Here is a 10,825-nt window from a genome sequence, read left to right as displayed (position 1 = left end):
ATATATATATATATATATATATATATATATATATGTTTTTTTGTTTGTATCTCTCTGTTTGCATTTCTCTGTGTGAAGCTATTGTGATTATATTTCATTTTTTGTACGCCTGTTAGGGCTTATTATTTCTCATTCTATTCATTACTTTCATTCCTTTTTCTCTTCTTTTTCCTCTCTATTATTTTTCTTTCTTCTTTTCTTTTCAATGTGAATAGGACTGTGTTGGGTGGATTATCACTCCGCCACTCCTTTGGTGTGCGTGTAAGTGAGTGATTGATTGAGTGATTACTATTTCTATCATCATCATAATTCCCTCTCTCACACATATACACACAGAGAGAGAGAGAGAGAGAGAAATAGACCTACACGCTCCGTGCACCAAAATTCATAGATCCATTTTAGAATTGTAGTGAAAAGGGACCGTTAGTTATACATTACAAGAGGATTCACATATTATTATTTATATACATATATACATACATACATACACTCCTTCACAGTTTGAGAAGAAGAGAAGAAAAAAGAGAGAAAGTGATTATCCCCCTTGTAGGTCTGGCCTTTTATTTATTATTATTATTATTATTATTATTATTATTATTATTATTATTATTATTACTGAGTAAGAACCATGTTGTACAATGATGTTATGCATCCCATTAACATTGCTTGGCTCTTGTATGATGTGCTGAATGTCGCCGTCTTCTCTTTCATCCCAGAGACATTTCTCCGTAAGCGTATAAAGAGATCCTCACGCAGAGGCAGAAGAGGAACAGGAGAAGAGGATGGGGAAGGAGGAGAAACAGATCAAGAAGATCAACGTAGTCATCGTAGTCATCGTAGTCATCATCATCGTAGAAGTGGTGGTAGTAGTAGTCAGCCACCTTCTGTAAACACAAGTTTAAATGCATCTGCCTTTGCAAGTGGGGAATTACCCCCGCAAGTGCCACACCGCAGTCGCAGTCACAGTGGCGGTCTACACGCACGACGTGAGAAGTCTACAATCACAACAACAACAACAACAACAAATCGCTGGCGAGATTGGCGATCTATAGATATTACGAAACAAGCACGTGTAGTGGCACATATTTTACGAGCCACTCCTGTTGCCCTTTTACACTTTTTGTGTCAATATAAAACAGATGTGGCAACTCTACCACTACTTCAATTTTCAGATCTCAACAATCATGCACGTTCTCTCTTGTGGTTTAGTGAAGATGCTGTATTTGCCTCTGGCGTTGTGGTTTCCTTCACCATTACACGTGTGTTATTGCGGGCTATTCAACAATATATAAAGGAACGATTATTATTTGAGACAAATCTCGTTGTACGTAGTCTTCGCAGTCGCCGGGCGTGGCGGAACACCTTTGGCTGGGCTCTCACGATAAGTGCACACACCATCACAGATCCTATTGCCTTCAGTACGGTTGCCTGTATGTTACTTGCACGTAAAGGGAATGTGCAGGAGTGGCGAGTATTAAAGTATACACCGGCGGGAATTATTGCCGCAGGGGCGGTGGGTTGTGCGGGTGTTGTGTTGGAGATTATGTTTACACCCGTTGCTGTGCAACTCTGTCAGTGTGGAGTCGTTCGGGTATTTGATGCCGCGGAGTATTTACTACTTCGACGATATGCCACAGAAGCCTTGGAGTATGAAGAAGAGGAAGACGATGATGATGATGATGATGATATGGATATAGATAGTGTGGATAATAATAATAATAATGATAATAATAATAATGATGGGAGTGTTGTTGGAGAGAAGGATAACGATCATGGTGATGTGAGTGAGATCAACAGGAGCAGGAACAACAAGAACAGCCATGAGGATGAGGATGATGAAAAGAAAAAGAAGAAAAGGAAACAGAAAGAGGAGGAGGAGGAAGAAGGGGATAAGAGTAAGAATAACGACAATGGGATTGTGGGAGAAGAAAAGAAGAAGGAAAAACGAGAACGACGACGAGAAAAAGAACACAGTAGAAATACTAGCCACAATAGCAGTCGAGAAGAAATAGGTGGAAGTAATGTGAACAGTGAAGATGAAAATGGAACAACAGAGCGTAGTCATCACTCACATAAACGACATCGTTCATCCTCATCCGAAAAGAAGAAAGAATCTCACCATTCATCTAAATCTAATCCACTCACAGATGATAGTGAAAATGAACGGGCTACACATAATAAGGAAAGTAAGAAAGATCATAGTCATCATGCAACCCATAATAGTAGTAGTATCATCACTAGTGGTCGTACTCGGGAAAAGAGTAGAGCCGAAAAGAAAAAAGAAAGAGAAGAACGTCGTGGAAAAGCAAAGAAAGCAGAAGAAAGAGCTATTGTACGAGCTATTATGTACCGTGTTGTCGCCTCTCTCATTGCACAATGTATGGTCCAACATCCATTAACAGTTCTTGCACACATGTTATACAATCGTGCCGTCCTTCACGGTGTGGGACTTCTCACGGTATACGATAGATTCCCTAATACACCACTTACTTGGCATGCATGGCTGCAGTTTCTCCGGTTTAGTGATAAAAACTATAATGCTAGTGGAGAAGAAGAGAGTAGTGGTGTGTTAATAGTGGAGATATTGCGGAGTATGGGTTACTTTATTGGACATGAGGTGAGTATGGTGAGTGGAAGTATTCGCAACTGTTCCTCGCAGGATGCCGGTATTCGTGCACTCGTAAAGAAGGCAGAACAGAAACTCAAAAATGATGGTAATAATAATAATATTACGAATAGTAATAGTATTGATACGGATACGAATCTTGGGAATAGAGCATTAGCGATGGAAAGTGCGGAACTCATGCTACGAAGTATCGCATCTCTCTCACCGCTTTTTACGGCGCTGCACTTTACAGCTATTGATAAATTACTTGGATTCTATATGGCTGTGTGGGTGCGGTTAAATGATAGATAGAAGTTGGTGAGGAATGCCTCAACCTAATACATGATTGGTCTGGTGGGGTATCACCAGCAGCAGCAGTAGTAGTGGTAGTCTCATCTCAATAGAAGAAGAACAAGAAAAAGAAAAAAAAGAGAGAGAATTATATATATATATATAATTCACTGTTGTCAAGAAGGAGGTTCTTCCCCCGCATATATACATACATACATAAACCCTCAGCGAAGGAAAGAAAGAAGGAAAGAGCGAGATGTATTAGAGAGCAACCCATCTCTCTCTCTTTCTTTCTTTCTGTCTCCCTGTGTGTGTGTAAAGGAGTTCTGTTTCTAGATGTGTGTTACTGCCGCTTCTGATTTTTTCTTCCTTTCTTGCGTGAAAATGTTTGGGTATTTCTTTTATTTCTAAAGTGTTCCGTGTCCATTCGCTCTTTAATTTTAGTGCTTGTTTCTTAATGTTTTCATTTCTTCCTTTCTCTTCTGTTTTTGTTTTTTTTTTTTCTTCTTTTGATCGCATAATCCCGTATTTATTACCTAACACCTCAAAGTGGATATTCTCTGTTGGGCGCAGCGGTTGTTTGTTTTTTATTTTCTTTTAGTTTTTTGGTGTGGACCTACTAAAAATTAAAACAAGGTAGGCATACAAAACAAATATACATTGTAAGAAACAGAAAATAAAGAAAGAAATAGAGAACGATAAAGAAAAGAAAAAAAGAAAGGATGCAAAAGAAGGATCTCTTCGCCGGCTCCTCATCATCCTCTTCTTCATCCGCAAACGACAGTGATGATGATGTGTTGGCAGAACAAATGGCTGCCGCTGCTGCACGTGAACGGCGTCGTGATCCGCACGCCTACACACCGTTTGATCCCAATCAGAAGAATAAGAAGAAAAAGGAAATAGCGCCCATCATGTCTATAAACAAATCGAATGATAATGCCGTGGGAAGCAGTGACAGTAGCAGTGATGGTGATAGTGATGATGATGAGGATAATGATAATAAGAGAGTGACAGTATCCAAGAAGGATAAAAAAGATGTGAAGCATGAAAACAAAAAGAAAAGAGATAATAATAAAACTAATAGTCATGATGATGATAATGAGGAGGATGAGGATGATGGTGGTATCCGTATTAACAAGGCGTATGCAGCCAAGTACGAGGAGGTCAAGCGAAAAAAGGAGCTCCAGCAGCTTACAGTGAAATATGGTAAAAAACTCCGCATTGGTGAAGAAGATGATGAAGAGGATGAGGAAGATGAAGAAGATGATGGAGCGGTGTTGTTAACAGAAGAAAAGGAAATGGCCTTCGCTAAAGCATTTCTCGCCATTCGTCAGGCCGCCGCTAAAGCGAAAAGGAAACAACAAAAAGAGGGAAAGAAATCCAACTCCAAGCAAGATGGTAAGGATGAAGGTGATAGCAATGATAATACAACAGATACTGATAATACAGAAGATCCACTGAAGGCACCGACGGCTGTTTTCTTCCCACCTCCAGAGGAACAAGTGCGTGAAAACACAAAAGTGTTTGAAGAGGCAATTGTTAAAAAGCGACAGGAACGAAAAAAGTTTACCCTCGCGGATGAATACCGCCGTGGAGTCGTCTCAGAGGCTGCAAAGGAAGAAGAAGATGAAGAGGATCCCAATCATCACCCACAAGGGAATCGTCGCATTCAACCACAATCTGCAAAGGAACGTGAACTTCGTGATGCTTTCCTGAAGAATATCGCAGAAAGTACAGAGACATTTGATGTTCAACCAGTTGCACCTATTCCATCGAAGAAGGAACAGCAAGAGACATCCAGCAATAAAGAAAATTCAGCTAAACGGTTATTAAAAGGTGCCTTTGCTATAAAGGAAGCTGAAGGTAGTTCATCAGCGGAAGAAGATCCGGATGAGGCATTTTTACGTGATTTTTTCGTAGAAGAGTTATGGAAACCAGAGAATAATAAGAAAAGAAAAGAACCCAAGAAACGGGACTCATCAAAGACCAATAATGATGATGATGATGATGATGAAAGCAGTACCAGTGAAGAAATTGGAAATAACTATGCCTCACTGGCGCAATTGGCGCAAGAGGAAGAAGATGAACGTTTCTATGCGGATGCCGAAGTGTGGGAACGTGAATACCAGCAGCGTGCTTATCGTCATCAAGAGGAAGCGGCAGAGCACGTTCAGTCTTTCCCACGTCCTATTGGTGAACATGCAGCAGGTTTACTACGCAAGAGTGTTAACTCCGCCCGTAAAGAAGCCAGACAACGACGACTGCAGCGAATGGAAGAAATGCGACAGCAGCAAGTGGCAGAGCTGCGTCGACTCAAGACATTGAAACGACAAGAGATTGAAGCTCAACGTGCCCTTATCGCCTCTGTTGCTGGTATTGTAAAGAATTCCAGTAAGGATAGCAGTGCTGGTGCTGGTGGTGTTGGAAATGCTGCAAAGCGTAAGAAGCAAAGCCAGGAGGAAGAGGATGAAGATGCAGAGGTGAAACGTCTTATGGCTCTTTGGAGTGAGAAGGATTTGGAGGAAGATTTTGATCCAAAGAAGTTTGATAAGAAAATGGCGAGTATCTTTGACGACGCCTATTATGATGAGAAGAACGTGGACGAAGAAGAGATGGCCTTCTTCGAGGATGAAGAAGATGGTACTGGAGAGGTTGTAAAGTCTGACGGTGAAGATGATAATGAGGATGAGGATGAAGAGGCAAAAGAGGAAAATAATGAGGATGAGGATGAACCCGAGTTATTTAAGGCTGCTTCACTGCAGGATGCCATGACCATGATGGCAACGAAAACAACAGGAAATGGTGAAGGCAAAAAGAAACAACAACAACAAGAAATTGCAGGAATAGGTGGTGATGTCTTTGATGATGATCCACTAGCATTATTGTATCCATCCGCAGTCATGCGTGCGGCAGAGGAGGCCTCCTTTGAAGGTCGTCGTGGAGAGATTGAACGGATGATCCAACAACAACAACATGGAATGAATAAGGATGGTGGTGAAGGAGAAGAGAATGCGGGTGTATTGCAGCAATTAAAGGCAGAACTGCAACAGAAGGAACAGGAGTATCTCCAATTACATCATGAATCTACATTAGATGGTGGTACACTAAAGGCCCGCTTTAAGTACCGCAATGTGGAACCAGAAGACTTTACGTTAAGTGTGGAGGAGATCCTTGCCCGCGATGACCGACAGCTAAACATGTTAGTTCCAATGAACTGCTACGCTGCGTATCTCACAGCTGAGGCGAATCGCCGTGATCGCGTCCGGGCGATGGGACGACGTGGGTGGAAAAGAGGAGGAAATAATAATAATGGAAACAACAACAACAACAGCGGTGAAGGTCATGAAGAGAGATCGAGAGTGGGTGGGAATGGTGGTAGTAGTGTTAGTGTTAGTAGTGGTGGGGTGCGGGTGTTGGACTCCGGCCGTCGTTCACGGCGGTATGGCGATGTGAAGAGGACTTCACTGGTGGATACGGAAATGTCTGAAGATGCGGGGCGGGAGTGGGCGGCAGCTGTGCAGAGCGGATTGCGACGACTGCGAGCCACACTCGATGATGATGATAATGATAATAATAATAATACTAACAATAATAATAATAATAAGGATAAGAAGGAAGTAGTGGGGAAACAACAACATCATCAACAACAACACCGTGGAAATGATGGGAATAGACATAATAAGCGTATGCATGCTGCAGGTGCTGGGCAGGATATGAATATGAATAAGAAGTCACGGTATGAAGAAGGTGGAAGAAGTGGACCTCCGCAACGTCGTGAAGGACGTGGTAGAGGGGGAGGAAGAGGAAGAGGAAGAGGATCATCATGGTAAGTAATTGCTTCCTTCCTTTCATTGAAAGCAATGGTGAAAAGAGAGAGAGAGAGATGGGATATATTTACACTCTACGGTTAACAAGATATTCTACATATATATATGATAGCTTTTTAAAGATAACGAAATAGAAAAAAAAAAAGAGGTTTGAGAAATTGATGGTGGTGGTAGTTACTATTGCCGCATCTATAGGAACAAAGAAAAACAAATAGATAATGATGCTGTTGTTTTTTTTTTTTTTTCTCTCCTTGTTGACAGTTTTTCTTTCTTGTTCTTTTCTTTCTTTATATCATCTTTTACACCTTAATAATAACTATTGCTAGCGTACCACTCAGTGGTTGTAGAGCATATACAACAGCGTAATAGAGCAGAAAGAGAAAGAAAAAAAAAAGAGAGTGATTTTCATATTAAACAAACAGAAAGAGAAAAAAGAGAAATCCTAATCTATCCACATGAGTGGAATGAACCGCCGATCCTCAAGTGGGGAAAACAGTGATGATGCATTGGAACACTGTGGACTCACAGCCACTCGACGTACATGGCCAGCACCAAATTACGAACTTGAAAGAAAACACACCATGATGACAAGTCTCGATAGCAGTAATGAAATGCACACAAGTGGTGGTGGACTCTCAACCGCAACAAGAACGACTAATACCAATTCCTCAACACCACAGCACAACAGTACTCTCACCTGGGTCTCACCAATGACTTCCGATAGTCTACAACAACAACATCAACAACAAGAGGAATTCCTGCAAAGAAAGCGACAGAGTAGTGAAATGTCTATTGATCTCGTATGGGGTGAAGAAGAGGCGGACGAACAGGAAAAAGAAGAAAAAGGAGAAGAGGGGAAAAAGAATTCAACACCATCAACGGTTCTCACCGCACGTGTCCCACGTCCAACAGGATGGAGTGACTCTTCTTCACCAGTAACAGTTCGACGACGTCTTTCAATGCATGAGGGAAGTCGTCGAAGTGGTACACTTCCCGCAAGTTCAGCAGCCACTGTTATTACTACTACTACTACTACTACTAATAATAATAATAATAATAATATACGAACAGGAGAAGAATTACAAGAAGTGACACCCACACCATTGAGACGCATGCCGCATTTATTACAACAGCCGCAATTGCCAATGATGGAACCGGCAACGGAATCTCGTGAGTTACCCGTGCGGCCGGGATATACACTGCCAAGTCCAAGTACACCATTATGGCCAGCTCTTGAAGAGGTAGATGATGAGGAGGAGGAGGAAGAAGAAGAAGAAGAGAATGAAGATAATAATAATAATAATAATAATAATAATAACAATATTATTACGGAGGAGAGATTAAATACGGTGGAAAGTGTACGAGAGGATGTGGATATGGATGCGGATGCGGTGATGCGTTTGACCTTATCACGTCGTCCATCATCGTTTGCGCAGCGAGTGGCACCTTCATCCATGTCCTCTGTCTCCATCTCACCGCCATCTGTTGTAGTGGCGAGTAGTCAAGAAGCACGACGACTATTCACTACCACTAATAATAATAATAATCAGCTTCATAGGAATGCTTATAACCATAATGATGTGGATGAACCTGCGAATTCCCAAAAGAGTGCTAGTGGGGATATTGGTGTTGTGCATGAGACAGTGCCGATGAGTCAGAAGAGTCAGAGAAAGGCAGAGGAAACACTACGGAGGATTAAGGCAGATGCGTGGGCAGAAGAAATGCGGAAGTTCTTTGAAAAAATTGATCAGCGGCCGCTACTGGCTGTAACAGTGGATGAACAGCAATCATAACATCTATAATATTGAATTAATGATGTACGAACACCCATATATGTATGTATATATATAATATGTTTGATATTGTTATTGGTGTTATTCTTGTTGTTTTCTACATCCTCTTGCAGAAGAATTGACAGAGCATAAAAAGGTGAATAAGATTCCACAAGTGATAGTGAATATTCATAAATATATCAATGGTTCAAGTAAAAGAGCAAAAAAATATCTTGTTGATGTTGATGTTTTTTTTCCCCCTTATGTCATTCTTAGCTTTGATGTAAGACTGAGTAGAGAATAACCTTGGGGAAGAAGGTATCAGTAGCAACAGAAGAATGCAGATCGAAATAAATGAATTATTGATTTATACATAGATACAGATAGACTGATAGAGATACATGCACGATGTTAAGTAAGAGTTACGTGTGTTTTTATTATTATTATTTATTTATTTATTTATTTTAGTAGTACTTATGCTTCACGAATTCCATTCCTTTTTCGTATTTATATAGAGAAGGTCTTTGGTTTTAAAAAGGAAAATTCTTGAAGAAGAAAAAAAAAAACGTGAAAATGAATTTTTTTTTATACTGAGGTTTTCATTAATTGCGATAATAAATCACAATTCTTAACTGTTTATATATATATATATATGTCTTTTTTCTTTATTTTTCTCTTTGTAGATATAGAAAGTGTAGTGATCGTAGATTCTTCTACCTTTTAACCCTTTTATCTCCCCCTCTTCCTCTTTTCCTCTTCACATATCTGCCACACCAGCAGAAACGAGAAGATTGAAAGAAAGAGAGAAAGAGGGGGGAAAAGAAAAAACAGATCTCTCTGTCTGTCTGTCTGTCTCTCTGTCTGTGTGAGTGTATATAGAGTGATCACTTGCTGGGAATGAATACCACCCCAGCTGTATCTGTACTACCACTACCACTACCACTATCATTACTTTTATGTTTGCTGTTAGTACTTTCCTCCTTTCCATCAGCCATTATGTCCGTCAACGCCGCTGATCCCACTGCCCATCCCCAACAAGGTAATGTGGATGCAGATACCTCCTCTCAATATCTTGCGATGCTAAAGGTGGAGGATCTTCAGCAAATGCTTCATGAGAAGCGACAGCCATTCCATCATCTCCGCACCAAAGAGGAACTTATCCAAGCATTGGTGCAACTCGAGCGGGAGGAGGAACTCGCATTGAAAGTGCAGGCAACTGCCGCCCAACGGCCTACACAACATGTACTCCGTGTGTTGTACTGCTCCGGATGAGGATACCGGCGGCACTACGAGGAGATGGTAAGACATCTCTCACGTAGTCTGCCGCCATCTCTTATCCAGCAGCAACCACAACAACAACAACAACAAAAACGAAAACAAAGAAAAGAAGCCACAACAAAAGAAGAAGAAGAAGAAGAGAAAGAACAGCAAAAACCAATCCTTGTATTTGAGGATTCTGTGTATCCCGTAGGTCCACTACGTCAGTTCATCGCATCCCTCTGCTCCGTTGGTTTTATCACTGCCCTCGCGCTTGGAATTGCGGCACCGTACTTTAGTTCAGTGCTTCCACCTGCCGTGATGGCGTGGGTGACGGACCATCGTGGGATGATTATTGCCGGGGGATTTCTATTGAATATGATCGGGGCGAATCTTCTCCAGTCCGGTGCGTTTGAGGTGTATCTTGACGATACACTCATTTACTCAAAGTTGCAGAGGGGTGCCGTGCCACCAGCAGATGCACTTGCACGGATTATTCTTGAAAAGATTGCAGCAGAGAATTAGGTATGGTGATTACATTGAATAAGAAAAATATGAAGGGAAAAAAAATGGTGGAGAGGGGGTAAAAAAAGAAAAAAAAAAAAGAAAATAAACAAACGCCTTGTTAGAGGAACGAAAAGAAGAAATGAAGATACACAAACCCGATATTATAACGAGAAAAAAAAGATATAATCAACACACACATTACACGCACATGTTGTACATGTACATGTATACATACATAGGAATGGTCTCCGAACCAACTTGCAGGAAGTAGGAATGTTGCGCACGTAAAGAAAACAAAAAAGAAAACGTGCATGTATGTGTATTTGTGCGTGTTTCTCGTGTTTTCTTAGCTCACTCAAATATAATGCTTGTTCCTTGCTTTTTCTTCTTCAGCGTTCTAGCTGTTATACCTGTGTATGTTTACAATATACAGTTTATATCTGTGTCGTGCTGTTACTCTTTTTTTTTATCTTTTTTTATGATGAAGTGAAGGATTAAACCCTATTTGTGGTGCCTCACTTTTGAACATATTTTTATTTGAACGTCATCATCATTATTATCACCTA

General features: G+C 40.8%; 5 protein-coding genes across 5 annotated transcripts; all 5 read left to right on the top strand.

The window, feature by feature from the left end:
• Positions 1 to 628: 628 nt before the first annotated feature.
• TM35_000751170 (uncharacterized protein) lies at positions 629 to 2,917 on the top strand (the record flags this gene model as incomplete). Its single annotated transcript, XM_029031305.1, has 1 exon — positions 629 to 2,917. The coding sequence occupies one exon, from the start codon at positions 629 to 631 to the stop codon at positions 2,915 to 2,917; it is 2,289 nt and encodes a 762-aa protein (XP_028877416.1).
• Positions 2,918 to 3,618: 701 nt separating this feature from the next.
• Positions 3,619 to 6,726, top strand: TM35_000751160 (protein KRI1; the record flags this gene model as incomplete). The annotated part of the gene is made up of 1 exon (XM_029031304.1): positions 3,619 to 6,726. The coding sequence occupies one exon, from the start codon at positions 3,619 to 3,621 to the stop codon at positions 6,724 to 6,726; it is 3,108 nt and encodes a 1,035-aa protein (XP_028877415.1).
• Positions 6,727 to 7,178: 452 nt separating this feature from the next.
• Positions 7,179 to 8,516, top strand: TM35_000751150 (uncharacterized protein; the record flags this gene model as incomplete). Its single annotated transcript, XM_029031303.1, has 1 exon — positions 7,179 to 8,516. One exon carries the CDS (start codon positions 7,179 to 7,181, stop codon positions 8,514 to 8,516), a length of 1,338 nt encoding a protein of 445 aa, XP_028877414.1.
• An 876-nt stretch (positions 8,517 to 9,392) lies between these two features.
• TM35_000751140 (uncharacterized protein) lies at positions 9,393 to 9,767 on the top strand (the record flags this gene model as incomplete). Its single annotated transcript, XM_029031302.1, has 1 exon — positions 9,393 to 9,767. One exon carries the CDS (start codon positions 9,393 to 9,395, stop codon positions 9,765 to 9,767), a length of 375 nt encoding a protein of 124 aa, XP_028877413.1.
• Positions 9,768 to 9,791: 24 nt separating this feature from the next.
• Positions 9,792 to 10,277, top strand: TM35_000751130 (uncharacterized protein; the record flags this gene model as incomplete). The annotated part of the gene is made up of 1 exon (XM_029031301.1): positions 9,792 to 10,277. One exon carries the CDS (start codon positions 9,792 to 9,794, stop codon positions 10,275 to 10,277), a length of 486 nt encoding a protein of 161 aa, XP_028877412.1.
• Positions 10,278 to 10,825: the final 548 nt, after the last annotated feature.

This window comes from Trypanosoma theileri (genome assembly GCF_002087225.1).
Source record: "Trypanosoma theileri isolate Edinburgh chromosome Unknown TM35_Tth_75_V1, whole genome shotgun sequence".
Classification (NCBI taxonomy): domain Eukaryota; phylum Euglenozoa; class Kinetoplastea; order Trypanosomatida; family Trypanosomatidae; genus Trypanosoma; species Trypanosoma theileri.
The sequence above is the reverse complement of the archived record's forward strand: the minus strand, read 5'-3'. Positions and strand labels throughout refer to the sequence as shown.